General features: G+C 50.4%; 1 protein-coding gene across 1 annotated transcript in view; it reads right to left on the bottom strand.

Annotated features, from left to right (window-relative positions):
• Nucleotides 1-1,470: 1,470 nt before the first annotated feature.
• The window catches only part of Cotl1 (coactosin-like F-actin binding protein 1), a 34,321-nt gene continuing 16,545 nt past the window's right edge, over nucleotides 1,471-19,246 (bottom strand). The window contains exons 3-4 of the mRNA NM_001108452.1: nucleotides 17,133-17,290; nucleotides 1,471-2,605 (exon numbers count right to left, since the gene is read on the bottom strand). Coding sequence (NP_001101922.1) covers nucleotides 2,495-2,605; nucleotides 17,133-17,290 — 269 coding nt within the window. The 3' untranslated portion in view covers nucleotides 1,471-2,494. The remainder of the gene's footprint in view (nucleotides 2,606-17,132; nucleotides 17,291-19,246) is intronic.

The following is a 19,246-nucleotide window of genomic DNA, read 5'->3' on the forward strand; positions in this document are numbered from 1 at the left end:
CGGTTCTCTGGGAATGGGGAACAAGGAGATTAAGTCAGACTAAAGCCAGGACATCTGCCTTCAGGGAAGAGGCCTTTTCCCCAGTCTGGGTGGCGCCTGGGGACCTAGGGTGGGGACTCCCCCTCCCCACCCCTCTAGCCCCAGATAACCCCTGGAGTGTAAGCAATGCCAGGAGGGCTGGGTGAAGTTGTGAAACAGATAAGTCCCCCAGAGACCAATCAACAGAATAAATATATACACCACAGCCACAGGCTAGCCTCCTCCCTCAGCTCTCCTTCCTTCCCACCCCACTCCAACCCACCCCATAAGCAAGAGCAGGATAGGGTGGAGGGCAGAGAAGGCTTGCAGAGGTAACCAGGTCTCCACCTCTTTGGCAGGAGGGGGTGGGGTTTGTCTCATGTAGCCCAGGCTAGCCTTGTGAACTCACTGTGTAGCAAAGGATGACTCTGACTTTCTGACCCACCCCCCCTATCTCCTCTCAAGTGCTGGGATTTCCATCATAACCAGTTTGTGCTGCCCATTCTGCTGTGAGGGATTCAAAGCTCGGAGAGATGAGCCTGCCTGAAGACACAGCTACAAGCAGAAGAGCGGGCATTACAAGCCGGTTGTTGAGCTTACCATGTAGGGGGGTCACTTCTGGCTTTGCACCTGCCACCCAGCAGCATGGTCATGGCCTTGTGACAGGGGAGGGGGATTAGTCTCTAGTTTTGCTTTTTTTAAAACGAAGATAAATATCTACTTCTGTGATTAAGAATATAAAAGTCTAAGCCAGGAGTGGTGGCACATGCCTGTAATTCTAATATTCAGGATGCTATGGCAGGGGGATTGCCACAAACTCGAGGCCAGTCTAGGCATGAATGAGGACCTGTCTCACTATAATATATATATATACATATATATTTATATATGTATACACACACATATATGTATATATACATAAAATATATATACATATACATGTATATGTATATATACACACATATATATGTATATATATATTTATTTATATACATATATAAAGGGCTGTGCATCTCAGACCTGTGAGCCTAGCTACCTGGGAGGAGGCAGGAGGATGACAACAGAGAGAGTTGAGGGATAACCTGGGTCATCTGGGCTAGAGTTACAGGCAGTTGTGAGCTGCCCAGAGTGGGTGCTGGGAACTGAACCTGGCACCCCTGCAATGAGGGGTAGGGGGACCGGTGGGTTAAAATGCTCCTGAGACAGGAGAAGACGGTACACACCTGTAACTTCACTACTTGAGAGATGGCCACGTGAGAATTAGGAGTTCAAGGCCACTGTCCTATGTCAAAGGTTTCAGAACAGCCCGAGCTAGAAGGAAACTCTTGGCCTCATATGCCCAGGGCCCAGGAGTTCCTCCACTGAATTCGGACAAACACACACACACACACACACACACACACACACACACACACACACACACATATATATATACAGGGAGCAGACCACCCAATTCATTTTTCTTGAAAAACACATTTACTTCTGTAAACTGTTGGAATGCCAGAGGCGGTCCTCACAGCCCAGCCCGGTGCAGCATTCTTCCCCAGAGTAGTAAGAGCGAGGAGGAAGGAAAAGAACCGTCTTCACCTGCTCCTGAGGAGCCAAGCCCGCCTCAGCTTTCTTTAAAAGCAAACGAAGCCATCTTTGGAATTTGCAGACTAAGATTCCAACCGTAGCTGCCTTCCAGGTGCCCTGAGGCCTGTGCCAGCCTCCCTGTCTGCAGGGGACCTTTCCATCCTTTGTCATCCTTGAGGCCCTGAGGTTGACCCTGAAACTCTCACCACAGCCGGACTCAGACCTCTCATGCTTCAGAAGGGCTTCACCAAAAGGGTAGTTTAGACCACGTGGGCGGAGCCACTGCCAGGCAAGATTTAAGGCAAATTTGTCACTTCATATTCGGTCCACGCCAGACCTAAATCTGTTATTGCCAAGCAGTATCTACCAGACTTAGAGCTTAGGCCACTCTGAACAGGGCAGGGGTGGGGCCTGGAGCCAAGTCCACGGGTTCTGAGGAGCATGCGTGAGCTCATGAAGGCTGTGGAGTGTGCACAGCGCCTGGCATGGTGGCCGGCATGGGGCTAGCAGGAAACAGCCAGGGTAAGCTGGGATGGCACCAGGTAACTCAAGGCCAGGGTAGCTTAGACCAGGCAAGCCACTGAAGGCAGGGGTAATGCCAGGTCAAGGGCTAGTGACAGAGAGGCACCCGGGATATGATGATGTGTGTGACCCTGGCACCAAAAGGACTTTCCTTTAAAACAAAAAGGGGGCGGGGTCTCAAAGAATGATGCTCTGTGAGCCTGAGAGGGGCCACAGAGGGGAGGAGGGAAGGGAGGGGGAGAGGGGAGAGGGAGGGGGCTGGACACAATGGTGGCACTGGTGCCTCTCATGGCTTCTCCTCCCCGGTGGGCTGGTGACGTGAGGTGGCAGTCTCCTCCTCGGTGGAGCAGGCAGATGGCTCTGGGGTGTGGGGCTGCAGCTACTCTGACTGAGCATCGTAATTGGCTCCTCCAGCCTTCTTCAGCTCGCTCCTGATGAAGTCTTCCTCTAGCTCCTTCCGATCGCTGATCACAAACTCCTTGGCAAAATTCTGCAAGGACAAAGAAGAGCTCAGAGTCTCGGTGAGGGAGGAGGGGGCAGGTCCAGGGTTGCCCAGGCAACGCAGCAGGAAGCCCCAGCACCCCAGACACTCCTAGTGGATGGCAATGAAAAAAAAAAATGCCGATAGAGCTGGTGCCAGAAGCCCAGATCGAGGGGGTAGAGATGTCACTGGGTGGACCCAAGCACGACCCCTAGACTGTCCTCCCTCGCTGTGTTATCTTGAAGGGCAAGTTCCTTTCAACTGTCAAATTCGTCATCTGGGAAAACCTGCCTGGGAGGGTGTGAGGTAGGAAAGCAGTGGGGAGCTGGCCAATGTTTAACTCCAGAAGAGGGGCAGGAGGGAGGAGGGGCTGTAACTGCTGGCACACACCTTAGGAGGCTAAGGCTGGAGAGGTGCACCGTGAGACCCTATCTCATAGGATTTCAGGAGGGAATGCTGGAAGGAAGGAGGCTCTGGCTGGAGGCTGCTGCTTATCACACCTGTTACTGCTATACCCGGGGTTGGGAGAAGGCAGCTCTCGCATGCTGGTTCGGCCATTACTCGGTCCACCAGCGGGTACCCGGGCCTTCCTAACCATGTTGAGTTTTGGGCAGGTGTGCAGAGGATTTGTAGCGTCCATTCCACAAACACGCCGTGCTATAGCTGGGGAACACACTGTCACCATAGCCGCTTCTCGGGGCTCGAGGCTTTGACCAGACGATCCAAGGGCCTGGCCCACGTGAGAATGAAAGAAGCAGGAGTTTTCTTATCAGGTAACACTGAGCAGTGAGAATTATGTCATTTTATATGTGGATTATGAGGCACAATAAACCAAGAAAAGCTCAAGGGAAGATAAAGAAAGCTGCCAGAAGCCCGAGTCCAAAGGTTGGGAAATTGCCCACATAAAAGGCCTCGGGGTGGGAGGTGGAGGCAGGAGGCATGGGAGTTCACAGCCAGCCTTAGATAATAGAGGTTCAAGACCAACCAACCTGTGTAATAAGAGGTGCAAGCACACACACACACACACACACACACACACACACACACACACACACTGCACTGTGGTACGGAGACAAAGCCACAACGCATCAAAATGTGGAAGACTGCAACTATGACCCTGGGACTGGACACCGACCGGAAGCTCTCTCTGCCTGAGAGAAACAGAATCACCTGGGCACATAGAGAAGCTCATCCCCGACTTCGCAGTTGCATGATTCACCTGATTCACCAGATTCACCAGCAGCCAAGCACCCAGGAGAGCTAGCCCCTCAAAGCATAGATGTCCCACACGGTGACACATTAATTAGTCAGCAGTGAAATTCCAATGCCTGCTCCAACATGGGTGAACGAACCCTTAAACATGAACAAAACCAGGCAGGCAAGAAGAGCCACCCACTGTCTGGTTCCAACGACAGGAAATGTCCAAAAAAGGCAAATCCACAGAGAAAGCAGACCAGAGGTGACCAGGGGCGGGAGACAAAACAGGAAATGACAGATGTCATCTAAAACGGATCGTGGTAAGACTGCACAGTTCTTGGAGGTGACTGCAAACCAGGAAGGGTCAGAAGACCAGCTCTCTCTGCATGTGGACTACAGTAGCTCTGCCCGATGGCAACTTTTAAAATTCCAAAAGACACCAGGAGGTGGTGGCATATGTCTTTAGTCCCAGCATTCAGGAGGCAAAGGCAGGTGGGGTCTCTGTGATTCCAGGCCAGCCTGGTCTACAGAGCGAGTTCCAGGACAACCAGGGCTACACAAAGAAACCCGGTCTTGCAAAACCAAAAGATGGGGCTGGAGAGATGGCTCAGCGGTTAAGAGCACCAACTGCTCTTCCAGAGGTCCTGAGTTCAATTCCCAGCAACCACATGGTGGCTCACAACCATCTGTAATGGAATCCTCTTCTGATGCGTCTGAAGACAGCTACAGTGTACTCATGTATGTAAAGAAAATAAATATTTTTTTCAAAAGGACATTGTTAAAAGAAAAAAAATCCTCAAAGACATTCAAGAGTATTTTTATTTTACAAACAAGACAAAGTCTGAAGACCGCATTGCCTGCCCAAGGTCATAGACCTGCGACTACTCCCTCAGGCTGAGTATGTGGCTCAGTTCAGTGCTTACCTTAGCAGTCAGGGGGTCCCAGGTTCAAGCCCCAGTACTGCCCCCCTTACTCCCAACTACTATATGTAGATATAAAGCAAGGGGAGCAAATATCTTTGGAACTAGGTGGTTAAAATGGTTAATTTTACATTAAATGGGTTTCACATCAATAAAATACAATATAAGCAAAGTTGTCACGGTACCAGAAAGATCCAAGTTCTCAGCTTCCTTGATACCATGAGCAAGGCCACCAAGACATGGCTGGGTATGGAGGAGGGGTTAATATTTGCCAAGAGAGGCAGCCTCACACAATCTGACTGAATCCACCCTCCATACATTAGCCTTTTACCTGGTTAAGATAAGGCCGCTGGGGGGAGAGCTGAGACCGCCTTCTGCAGCCCCAAGTGGAAAGACCACTCCCAGCAGCCCTATGGCCAGCACTGCTAAGTGTATGCGTGTGACCCAGACAAAGGAAGGCAGTGGCCCCGGTCAGAAAAGAGAATAGAGAGTTGACTTGTGTCTCAACTCCCAGCCAAGTGAGCAGCTAGCGGCACAGGGGAGGGGCAAGGGTGCCCCAGCAAGGAAGTCAATGGAGCAAGAAGCCTGAGAGGAAGTTCAAAGTCCTCCGCTTGCTGACAGCCATATATGGCAATGTAAAAAAAGAACCCGAAGTCTTTGTCAGGAATGAGAGTTTAGGAAGACGAGATAAAGACTGAAAAATCTAAAGGGAAGTGTTAAGGGTTGGGTGCGGCTCCACTAAAACCACAAGAGCTGGGCAGGTCACACTATAGCCAGGCAGTGTAGTAAGTAAGCCCAGAACGCTGGAGACTGACAGCCCATGAGTTTGAAGCCAGTCAGAACACTGGAGACTGACAGCCCATGAGTTTGAAGCCAGTCTGTGTTACACAGCCAAACTCTGTCTCAACAAAACAAATGGGCCGCGTGTGGCTCAGCTGGCAGAGGGCATGCGTGCCTAGCACACAGAGCCCTGGGTTCAAGCCCCAGCACTTTCTAAACCAGGCGTGTTGGTGCAGGCCTGTAATCCCAGAGACAGGAGGATCAGAAATTCAAGACTGGGTGGAGAGATGGCTCAGAAGGTACAGGCCCTTTGCCTCACAGCCTGATGATCTCAGATCCCCACACCGTGAAAGGAGAGGCCAGTCCCTGCACGTTATCCTGACGCTGCATGCTGCAGTGGTGTGTGCAAAATCCCCTCACAAAATTAATAGATGTATTCCGTCTCGGGAAAAGGAGACCAGACTAGTGAACGGCGCAACGAAATGTAAACGGGCAAAATCGTCTACATTCTGCCACAGATACAGCACGCGCACGCACACACACACACACACGCACACACACACACATTCATCGTCTCAAACCATAAAAAAAAAAGATACCTCAAACCCTGAGGCATGTTTAAAACCAAATCGCCATGAAGCGAATGCTTCCAAGTTTCCAAAGTTTACAGAACAGCAGCCATGTGGGGTCGGCCACACTGAACATTCATTCTCTCCTCTCTGTTGCCACAGAAGACAACTTTGCCTGCAGATAGGGTTTTTTATTGTTGCCCGAGACGGGTCCTCCAGGGGTTATTACTGTGGAGAAGCAGTGTGGGGGGTGCGGATTCCATGTTCCAGCCCCCACCCCCAGGTCAGCCGTTCTGGGGAACTCCAGAGTTAGAACACAGAATCAGGAGTCCCCATCTGGGTTGAGCGGTTTTTCCCTCCTAGGAGGGCAGTTAGCACTTCTGAAGCCACTGGCGCTCAAGCCACACCCATGGTACCAAGCCAGATCCTGGATCTACGCTAAGCTAAAGCTTCGGGCTGATGTCTCAACAATCAGCCAGACTGCAGCCTCGTGGCTGATGAATCTGGACCTGTTCTCCTCACTCCAAAAGAGACCACACTGTGCAGCTGAAGTCAGATGTGTGCAGACAGATGCTGGAGGAGGCACTTCCTGTCCATCTGCAGACTCGAATCTCCCCAGGCTGACTGGAATCAGTCCTACTCCTCAGTCCTCAGTGAGGACTCTGACACGTCATGTGGTGGGACCAATGGCAGTCACACCCAGCCTTTAGCTAACACCCTTGCCCACTCACCTACCCCTACACCATATCCTACTCCAGCAACCTTCTGGATCTCCTCATACCTCCTATGATCCAGCCCTTCCTATACAACCTTCTAAACGAGTTTACCCACTTCCCTCCAAGCCCATTTATGGGCTCGAGTGACCTGTGGAGGCAACGTTGAAGGATTCTCTTTCCTGCTATTCCAAGGGCGGTTCCTTCTCATCTGGGGAAGCAGAAGAGGCAGCATCTTTTGATAGCAACTCTGGCAGGCAAAGAGGCCACTGCCCCAACAGAAGGCTTGGCACAAGTGGTCTACTCTTCCCCTGTAGGATGTGGAGTCTATAAAATGTCCCAAAATGCACGGCTTGGACGGGCACCATGCTGACTAGTTTTATGTCAACTTGACACACGCTAGAGTCATCTGAGAGGAGGGAACCTCGATTGAGAAAATTAAGATCAGACTGTAGGGAAGCCCGGAGGACATTTTCTTAGTGTTTGATGGGGGAGGGCTCAGCCCATCCTGTGTGGTGCAAGCCCCTGGGGTTCTATAAGAAAACAGGCTGAGCAAGCCATACCGGCAAGCAGCACCCCTCCATGGGTTCAGTATCAACCCCTGCCCGCCAGGTTCCTGCCCTGTTTGACTTCCTGTCCTGACTTCCTTCGGTGATGAACTATGAAGTGGAAATCTTAGCAAAACAAGCCCGTTCCCTCCTGACTTGATTTTTGGTCATGGTGTTTCCACCAAACCCTAAGGCAGGTACCAACCTCAAGACCTATTTGAGATGACCCCTTGCCCTCTGCCTCTACTCCTACTGAGCAATCAGCTTCGGATCTAAGGGTGACACTAGAGAGTCCCCAGTGACACAGGGGAGCCACCTTCCTGGTATGTAAGTAAAAGGGGCAGAAACCAGGCAACACCAGCGGGCAGCTAAAGCCTGACCCAGGAGCAACGCCAAGGAGCTGCTCACCTGTGTCCCTGGGTGCTGGTCACCAAGAGGCTATCTGTGCTAACAGGTTACCTCCCATCATACTCACCCCTACCCACATTCGAGCACACACACACACACACACACACACACACACACACACACACACACACCCCTAACAGCCGCAAGGAGAGGCAGGGAGCAGGACCCAGGCCAGACCTTACTGAGAGCTATCTTGATGCCACACATGCAGCCTTACGTAAAGAGACACAGGTGACATTGTGGTCACTCTGAAATTCCGCCAAGTTCCCTCACAGTCCCTGGCTCTCACGTGGCCATCAGTGTGTCACAGTGCACAGTAGTTGCTGGTGACTGGGAGAACCCGATCTATTCTGAAAGCCTAGTGGCCACCCAGGAGAGTCTCCTGTCCCAGTTGGCCTGCTCGGGGACAGCAGGGCGTGGCAGGGATGTGAGGGTGTTGGCTTTGGTGATAGCTTCACAGGCACTTATGAGGGAAGCTGGAGATGTTCAAAAGTCACCCATCTGTAACTGTCCTGGGGCAAGGCAGAGGACGGAACCTGTGGATCAAGGCCCACTGAACTCTGCCGACCACCTCTGTTGACAGAGGACCAGATGGGGAACTGAGTATCTTCAGGTCTTACATCGAAGAGCCCCGGGTTAGGCCCTGCACTTCCTCCTCCACCCCAAGAGTCGCATATCAGCAGCCCAAGGCTGCCCTTCTGGGCACTGTCACCTGAGGCTTTCTGGGTTTTCTCCAAGACCCTGGCATCCCCCTAAGATTTCTAGACAGGGACTTTCCATGTTTTGCCCATTGGCATTGTCCGAAGGAAGTGGTTCCTTTAGCCATGTCCAAGTCTGGCATCTTCAGGTTTCCATCAGAACAGCCTGAAAAGGTGACTGGGGGCAGGTTTTGTCCCTACAACCTTTCTCAGATGCAAAGTGGACCCCAGGCTGCTCTCCTTGAGAAAGTGACCCCAGTGAAGGATAGGGCAGAAGTAGGTCTGTGCATGCACCCCCATACACACACACACACACACACACACACACACACACACACACCCACATGAGAGACATACACTGTGTACACACACAACACACGCATGCATGCATGCTCGCAGGCATACACGCATGACCCTATTTGCAGGGCTAGATTAAGATATATATATAAATATTCTCTTACCCTTGATTTTAAATGGTTTCTTCTCATGAAACCCAGGCTGGCTTTAAACTTGCTGGTAGCCAGGGATGACCCTAAGCTTCTGACCTTCCACCTCTCTGATGCTATGCTTACAGGTGTATGCTACAAAGCCAGATTTATGTGGTGCTGAGGACCCACTGAGATATATTCCCCAATCCCAAGCTCTTTTTTTTTAAAGGGTTCCTGACTGCATGGCTTAAACCCAGCTTTCTTGCTAAAATGCGCTGGGAATGGGGTTTAGTCTAAGCTGCCCCATGCTCTCCGGCAGCCTGGCCCACCAGAGCTTCAGTTCCTCCTCTGCAGACAGGAACAGAAACAGTACCACATGCTGGGGCTGTAATGAGGGCTTCAGAGCATGCAGACCCTGCATACTTGCTGGGTGTGCCCAGCACTGGGCAAGTGCTGACTGGCCCTCAGCTGAGATTTGTAAGTGACGGAGCTTCCCTTCGGCCTCAAGCCTGCAGTGAAGCTTAGGGTTCAATGTCCAGGACTCTTTCTCTTCCCCAATGTTCATTTGCAAAGAAGGGCAGTCCCAGGGCTTCCTGGGTAAACATGGAAGGTGCTGGCTATCTCTAAACACCCAGTAGCAGCATCCAAAGCCGGGCTAGAGGATTGCCTCAGAGGAGGAGAAAACCTGTGAGAGGAGAGAGGTGGCTTCCTCTACACCCAAAGACGAGCAGAGTAACGCCCCTCACTGCACCCCGAAACCTGTGCTGGCTTAACACTCACTAAGGCAATCGCTAGCCTATACCCCAAGAGGCCAAATTCCAGTGTTGTGGTTCTCTCCAGTAGCCCCTACTCTTCATTCCTCTCAAAGAGGAGAGGGAGAGAAAAGGGTCCTCTAGAAGAATCCACCCCAGTCATCCAAGCATCTGCCTAAGTCCTTGGAGCACAGAGACAAAGAACAGGACAAAGTCCCACTATGGACACCAGAATCCATGGGCAAGCAACACAGGATCACAGCGCAGCTCCATGTTGAGGCTCCATGCTTTCTCTGGGCCCATCTGGGACCCATGAAAATGTCCGCTGTGCAGGGTGTAGACTCTCTCCCACATGCACGGGCTGAGTGGACAAGACACCCGCTGGTAGCAATCAAGTGCCTTTCTCCAAGTGGAATTCCCCAAGAATTTTAAGCCAAAGACCTCTGAATTCTGAATAAAAGCAATCAGCCCCTGACAGCCCTTCTTTCCAGGAGAAAAGGCAACCTTGCAGGAGGCTGTGCAGAAAGAAACAGAAGTGCACTGCTAGCCTTCCCGCCCACTCTGTGACCTCCTACACCTATTCTGTGTCTGAAAGACCGAGTCCTTAAAACCCGACCAGCAAGGTATAATTTACTCAAAAAGAGCAGGTTCTTAAGGCAGGCATGACTCATCAAAAAAGGATGAAGGAAACAAACGGATCAGCAGGCCAAGTGGTTGACAGACTTGGATACGAAGGTGCAAGTCACCTTCCTACTCAGGGAGAAAACCAAAGGCACACACAGGAGGGCACATTGTGATGTACAAGAAACAGAATGCAAGCAGACAGATGTCCCGAGATCCTGCTGTGAGCCAGCCCTTGAGCAGCTGATTCCATACCATCCCTCTGTACTTATAGGAAAAGTGCTTGGGACCTGCTGCTCTGCCTCCCAGACATTCACCAAAGCCCTGACCCCGCCTGGCCTGACCTCTGACTCTATCTAGTTCTGGGAGGGCAATGGAGAAGGAAACATACTCCACTCTCTACTCCTGTGTCCACGGCAGACATCACAAATCAATCATGCAGACATTACAAATCAATCGTGGCACTTTCTCTGTCAAGATTCAACCTTAGCATCCTTAACCCAGCGCTCCAAGCAGCCCCTACCTATTGGTTAGCTGACAGGTCAGAGGTCAAACCCAGGCTGGATCCTTAACTAGTGTTTAATCGAAGCTGCCCGTGGCTGGGTAACTAGCCACACAAGGGAACACTCACCCTTCATGTAGGAGACCTTAGGTTTAATCTCCAGAAAGAGAAAGAGAAAGAGGAAAAAACTAGGCATAGAATTTCTTGTTCCTAGCCACGTGCATGTTTGGGAGTTTCCTCCAAAGAATCAGTAAACAGAATTGTTTTAAAATGACAACACTTAGCCTCAAAAGATGTTCAGTCTCAGCAAATACCAGGCGGTGTCCATAATTCAACCAAAAACCTGAATACATGGGGTTGGGGATTTAGCTCAGTGGTAGAGCGCTTGCCTAGGAAGCGCAAGGCCCTGGGTTCGGTCCCCAGCTCCGAAAAAAAAGAACCAAAAAAAAAAAAAAACACCTGAATACATAAGTAAACAGGGGCTCGCTCAGTTGGTAGAGAGCTTGCTTAGCATCCGGAAAGCCCTGGGTTCCACCCCAGCAGGGCACAGCGGCGCACAAGTATCACCTGGACACTTAGGCCTTGTAGGCAGGGATTTCAGGGGTTCAAGGTCACCTCAGCTACATATAAGTGAGTTCAATACATCTGGGCAACATGAGACACTCTCTGAAGAAAGGAGGTATATATCTACGGTAGTGCGCTCACCCTATCGGACTCTTATTTCTTACTTCCCTGTTTCTATGTGTCAGGCTGGCATCCCACTGCTCAGATGAGGAAACAGAGATCCAAGGGGGTGAGGGACCAAAGACATGAGGATCTGTGTGAGCTCCTGGCCAAGGCGGGCTGAGGCCTACACGAGAAAGACTGCACACGGCCAGGCCAGCATTAGACTCCTGTCTGTGGTGGGCACTCGCCAAACAGTGCCTGGCTGCTGTGACCAGGGGCCGCACACGCAAACTGTGTGTGGTGTAAGTCCGCTCTGAAAGGGACTGTACAGAGCCAAATAACCAGAAGACGGAAGAATGGAGAGGTGCCAGAAAGGGGGTAGGCAAAGCCCCCCTTCTCGAGCACATGGCCGGGGTATCTGGGCCACCTTCAGGGGTGTTCCATGGTTCTGTGCTATGTACCTTGAAAGCATCACAGCCAAGCAGGCAGGCTAGCCAGGGGCTGGCAGAGGGTCTGGAGTCTGGAGGGGGACAGCAAGCCACAGTTAGCCCCAGAATGGCCCGATTGGCTGAAGCAGCTTGGTTTATGTGGGGCCTCTCTCTGAGCAAAGCCAGTCTCTCTCCCCAGCTTAAAGCTTTCTCAGGCTCCCTAGTGCATTCTAGGTGAAACCCCACCCTCAAAAAGGTCTCCCTCCAAAAAAAAAGAATTAAAAAAAAAAAAAAAAAGGTCTCCCTGAGGTGGGTAATATGGCTTGGCAGGGAAAGGAGCTTGCAGCCAACTGTAACTGGATTTCCATCCCAAACGCCTGAAAAGAATGAGATGCCATTATTGTTCTCTGACTTCCACATGCACCACACACACACACACACACACACACACACACACACACACACACACACACATTGTGCACATATACATAATATTTTAAACTCAATAATACACAAATACAAATGTTTTAGAAAGAGAGCATGCCAGTTAGAGCATTTTGCAAGGCCTGCCTGATCCCGCTCTGATGCGAGGCAGTTTGCCATGGCACCGGGTAGTCTCCCCTGCTGGCCACCACATTGTCCTTACAAGCCTACAGAGGCACCAGAACAAAGAGTGGGTGTGCTCTCCCAGGCACCGGCAGACAACAGTGTGGCAGGGCAACCTCAGCCAGGAGAGCTGTCTGCTCAGCACATTCCCCAACTCAGGGCAGTGTCCCTAGAACGGCTGGGCTTCCTGCAGCCTCTGCTGCCCTGTGGTTGGTGGAGAACAGGACATCTGTCTGGTTTTCCCAGTCATGGAGGGCTCACCTCTGAACACAGACCCTTCATTGAACTTTCTGACTTCTAATTCCAGACAGGCCTCAATACCTAGTCCTCCTGCCTCCACACCCAGATGCTGGGGTTACAGGCATACAGCCCCACCTGCCCAGGAATCCCGGCTTCTCATTTGAATGGCCCCAGCTAACCTTACTCCCCAGCAAGCCCCTGAACTGGAACCTCATTGTAGCCCCAAATCATAACGCCCACTCCTGCCCCAAGATGGCGGTCGGGAGTCTTTTACGGAACTGACTACCATAGAGATAGCAGGCCTCTGGGAGACTCTTCTGGGGTCCTGATCTTGAAGAATCAGCCTGGAGATTCCTTCTGTTGGGCCGAGGGTGGCCAAATCCAGAGAGAAACAGAACCAGGAGAAGACAGGGAGCCTAATGAAGCCTGGATCCAGACATGAGTCCCTGATGCCCTCACCCTGCTCTGTGGAGAGCTGGCCTGCACTTCTCTGAGCCTGCAAATCCGCAACCAGGAACTAGTATTCTGTCCACGAAGGCTGCACCAGAGAACCCAACCCTGGGTTACCCCTTCTAATGGGTCTGCTTGGCCACCGCAGCCAGTGCTAGGCTCACAGAAAGCCCCAGTGGGGACTGCAGCTCGGTGGCAGAGGGCACGGCAAAATCACAAGCACAGAAGAAGCTACTAGATGAACGGTCTAGCCACGAGTGGTGGCCCACTTGTCAGCGCTTGAAAAACAGAGGCAGGAGAATCACCCTAAGTTTAAGGTCAGGCTGGGTTACCCTATGTCTACAAAATTAAATTAGAGTAAGATAACAGTGGGGACAATCAATGGCTCGGTTGGTGAAGGGGCTGGTGGTGCAAGCCTGGTGACTTGGATTTGTCCCTGGAAGCCAAAGAAAGATGGAAGGAGAAGTGACTTTATAATGTTATCTATGTGTTCTCGGTGATATATGTACACACACACACATACACACACAGGCACACACATACACACACACATACACACACCACACACATACACACACACATGCACAGATACACACACATATACATACACACACCACACATACACACACATACACACACATACACACACCACACACATACACACACAGGCACACACATACACACCACACATACACACACACATGCACAGATACACACACATATACATACACACACACAATACACACACATACAGAGGCACACACATACACACACATGCACAGATACACACATATACATACACACACCACACATACACACACAGGCACACACATACACACACCACACACATGCACAGATACACACACATATACATACACACACAATACACACACACACAGGCACACACACACACACCACACACATACACACACATGCACAGATACACACACATATACATACACACACCACACATACACACACAGGCACACACACACCACACACATACACACACACATGCACAGATACATACACATATACATACACACACCACACATACACACACCACACACATACACACACACATGCACAGATACACACACATATACATACACACACCACACATACACACACATACACACACACACAGGCACACACATACACACACCACACACATACACACACACATGCACAGATACACACACATATACATACACACACCACACATACACACACCACACACATACACACACACATGCACAGATACACACACATATACATACACACACCACACATACACACACATACACACACATACACACACCACACACATACACACACAGGCACACACATACACACCACACATACACACACACATGCACAGATACACACACGTATACATACACACACACAATACACACACACACCACACATACACACACAGGCACACACATACACACACCACACACATACACACACACATGCACAGATACACACACATATACATACACACACCACACATACACACACAGGTACACACACACACACCACACACATACACACACACATGCACAGATACACACACATATACATACACACACCACACATACACACACAGGCACACACACACCACACACATACACACACATGCACAGATACACACACATATACATACACACACCACACATACACACACAGGCACACACATACACACACCACACATATACACACACACATGCACAGATACACACACATATACATACACACACCACACATACACACACCACACACATACACATACACATGCACAGATACACACACATATACATACACACACCACACATACACACACAGGCACACACATACACACACCACACACATACACACACACATGCACAGATACACACACATATACATATACACACCACACATACACACACAGGCACACACACACACACCACACACATACACACACTCATGCACAGATACACACACATATACATACACACACCACACATACACACACAGGCATGCACATACACACATGCACGCATATACACACATACACACACCACATACACACATGCGCACACATATGCACATATACACACACCACACACATATACACACATACACATATACACACACAGATGAACACGCGCACACACACATACTACACACATGCACATGAGACAGGATTCAATAAAAACCTACTTTAAATCCAGTGAAGCTGACTACCATGCTTATAAGCCCTGGAACCCCTCCTAGGGTTTCTACAGATAGGGCCTGCGAGCTACTCAGGCAGTAAGGTGCTTGGCAAAGCACCTCAGATTGACCCTCAGAACTCAAAGGAAAAAGAAAAAGAAAAAGCAGTGTATGGCCAGCCACCACCTTCAATCCCAGAACTTAGAAGGAACTCTGTGAGTTCCAGGTCAGTCTGATCTACACAGTGAGTTCCAGGAAGAAGCCAGACCTCCATAACAGAGAGACCCTGTGTGCTGGCTAGTGGTATGACAGCTTGATACAAGCTAGAGTCATCAGAAATGGGGGAGCCTCAATTGAGAAAATGCCTCTAATAAGATCAGGCTGCAGGGCTGGAGAGATGGCTCAGAGGTTAAGAGCACTGACTGCTCTTCCAGAGGTCCTGAGTTCAAATCCCAGCAACCACATGGTGGCTCACAACCATCTGTATTGGAATCTGATGGCCTTTCCTGCTGTGTCTGAAAACAACAATGTACTCACATACATAAGATAAATAAATAAATCTTTAAAAAAAAAAAAGGATCAGGCTGGAGACAAGACTGTAGAACATTTTCTTAATTAGTGATCAATGGGGAAGAGTCCAGCCCACTGTGGGTGGTGCCATCCCCTAGGCTGGTTGTTCTGGGTTCTGTAAGAAAGCAGGCTGAGTAAGTTATGAGGCGCAAGCCAGTAAGCAGCACCCCTCCATGGCCTTTGCATCAGTTCCTGCCTCTAGGTTCCTGCTTGTTTGAATTCGTCCTGATTTCTGGCAGTGATAAACAGTGCCGTGGAAGCAAGCATAAGCTGAATAAATCCTTTCCTCCCTGACTTGCTGTCTGGTCACTCATCACAGCAATAGTAGCCCCAACTAAGACACCTTGTCGCAAAAAAAAAAAAAAAAAAAAAAAAAATTTTTAAGGCAGCCAGTGTGTCAGCCAGGGAGCCAGGAGAATTTTGTCTTTGTTTTATTACATGAGTATGGGTGTTCTGCCTACATGTATGTCTGTGTACCACATGTACGCAGTGCTCACCATGGAGTCCAGAAGAGGGCATCAGATCCCTTGAGAGCTGCAGCTTCACAGGACTGTGGGAAGCACACACGGTCCCTCTGGGAATGCAGCCAATGCCCCTAACCACTGAACCATCTCTCCCGCCCCACCATTTTGCTTTGCCCAGGTCACTTGCCCCTGGGTAACAGCCAGACTGAAGGGCTGGCCACACCTACTCTGGTGACTTGAACAGCAGTTCGGATAAGCTAAAAGAAGCAAGGCCTCTGGCAAGACATTTTGGGAACTCACACACTCGCCTTGCTTTTCTGTATGAATTCAGATTTCCCTTTCCTGAGCTGGCTCCTCACCCACACCCGCAAACAACCAACCTGGCTGTCTGTGGCGCTGTGGGGCTACTGCTGCCTTACTTAAGTTACCTAACTGTGACAACACACCCCGCCACCGTCAGTCATCAGGTGCCCCGAGCATGGGTGAACATCGTCCCTACCACAGGAACGGGGAAAGGTCACATCCTCTCCCTTAGGTCCCCACGGCCCCCGCTGGGACCCATCCACAATGAGTCTCCATTCTGGTCACCTTGTCTGCGAGCCTCTGGCTGTGCCAAGCTGGCTGTCCAGCTGCTGTGTTCCGGCGTGTAACCATCAAGACAGCAGAGTTCTGGCCCTGGCCGGCACCCTGAACAATGTTAAGATTCTCGAGTCCACCCCACACCCCCTACCCCATCTGGATGGCGCCCCTTGCTGACAGGCAGCAGAGCGTTACCTGGACCACCTCCTTCACCAGCGTCTTGTCTGTCCCCGTCTTGGCACGCTGCAGCCCACTCACGTCCTCTCCGATCCACGTGATGAGGGCAAACTTGGACCTTTTGCTCATGGCGTCGCCGGTGGTGAAGCGCACGAAGGCGAACAGCCGGACGTCATCTGTGGCCAAGACAAAGACAGTGTGGTGCTCGGTAAGGACTCCCTGACGCCATGTCCCTGGGAAAGGCCATGAGCCACAGGTGTGCTCATAAAGAAGGCAGATACAAGGGGTTGGGGATTTAGCTCAGCGGTAGAGCGCTTGCCTAGGAAGCGCAAGGCCCTGGGTTCGGTCCCCAGCTCCGAAAAAAAAGAACCAAAAAAAAAAAAAAAAAAAAGAAGGCAGATACAAGTACGTATCCAGTGTTCCATGAATTATAGCGTTTCGTACAATACCTCTGGCCGCCGCCACCAGACACAAGAGAACCCCTAAGTTCTGCCAAGCAAACTCTATACACTTTCAGCTGTCCCCCCGGGACAGAACCACCAATCCACCGGGCGGCCAGCGGCAGTGGGACATCCATGAAGGCCATGTTACATGTTCAGAGGTCAGAGGACAATTTTTTTTTTCTTTTTTTCGGAGCTGGGGACCGAACCAGAGGACAATTTTGCAAAGTGCGTTCTCTTTGTTCACCATGTCGGTACCAGGGGTTGAACTCAGGTTGTTGGGCCCGGTGGCAAGCCCCCTTACCCACTGAGCTCTCTTGCCTTGCCAGCACATTTATTGTAGAGATATTCTACATTCTAAAATTCTTTTCTTCAAAATCTAAATGTTATGACAGTTGGGAACTTATAAAAATGTCACTGGATTAAAAAAAGTGTGCTTGGGCATGCGCACACGCATGGTTTTAAAGGACACAACTGTGCAACCATCACCAACCATAGCCTAATTCTTGAGCATTCTTGTCATCCACAAAGGAAACCCAGACCCAAGAACAGCTCAGCTTCCAGGCTCACGCAGCCCCCAGCAACCCGTAACCTGCCTCTGTCTCTGGATTCTCGAGATCACTGATCTAGATAGGTACATGAGTAACATGACAAGGTGTCACACATGCCCCGTGGCGACAGAGTTAAGTCACTGTGTTCTCAGGGCTCATCTGTGTGTGTGTGTGTGTGTGTGTGTGTGTGTGTGTGTGTGTGTGTGTGTCTGCGTGTGTGTGTAGTCAGAAAACAACCACGGCACTACCCTTCGGGTACTATCTACTTCGTTTATTTGAGACACGATCTCTCACTGGACTGAAACCCACCAAGTATGCTAGGCTGTCCAGTCAGTAAGTCCAAAGGATCCCCCTGTCTCTGCCTTCCCAGGGCTTCCAAAATGGTAGCAGTTCCTTACTTCTGTGCATCAGATGAAGGTTGTTGCATGGCACAGATGGACACCAAGGGCCACCAGTAGCTGAGTGCATTTCCCAGCATGAATAGGGTGGGCCTTGGGCAGTGTTTTATAAGCACTGTGTCCAATAGCTAGCACTGAAATGTTTGACAGAATTTCATCCTTGACCCCTAGGGGAGAGAGGCACCCATCCCCAGTCACTTCCCTACCAGCCTTCACACAAAACCCAGCCAGTGTCCGTTTCCACGGTGATGGCTTCCCAGTTCTGCTGTGTCAGCATGGAGTCTTGGGCCTAGCAACTGTGGGTCCTTGCCAAAGGCTTTGTGTGGGACAGTGGCTGGAGCCCTGACCTCATCCTTCATCCAGCCAAGTGGAGAGCCGGCCAGAGGCGTCAGCTCTCCCTCCCTGACTGTTGGTCAGCTTTCCTGTGCCACCAGGGACTTTCAAAAGATGGCCCTCTCAAAGTCTACCCCTCACTGGTTTCAGATACTCGCCCCAGACAGCACCATCCACTCAGGCCAGCACTGAAATGTTTGAGTGTGTACTCAGATATGATTTGGGTTAAACCTAAAAGAACATGGTTATTTTTTTACATTTTTATTTAGTTATATTTCTTATTTTGAGTGCATGTAAGTGATGCAGGGTGTAGAAATCAGAGAATAAATGGAGTTCATTCCCTTTTTCTACCTTTATGTAGGTTCCGGGGACTGAACTTAGGTTGTCATACTTGTGCGGCAATCACCTTT

The sequence above is a fragment of the Rattus norvegicus genome, chromosome 19 (genome assembly GCF_036323735.1).
Source record: "Rattus norvegicus strain BN/NHsdMcwi chromosome 19, GRCr8, whole genome shotgun sequence".
Classification (NCBI taxonomy): domain Eukaryota; kingdom Metazoa; phylum Chordata; class Mammalia; order Rodentia; family Muridae; genus Rattus; species Rattus norvegicus.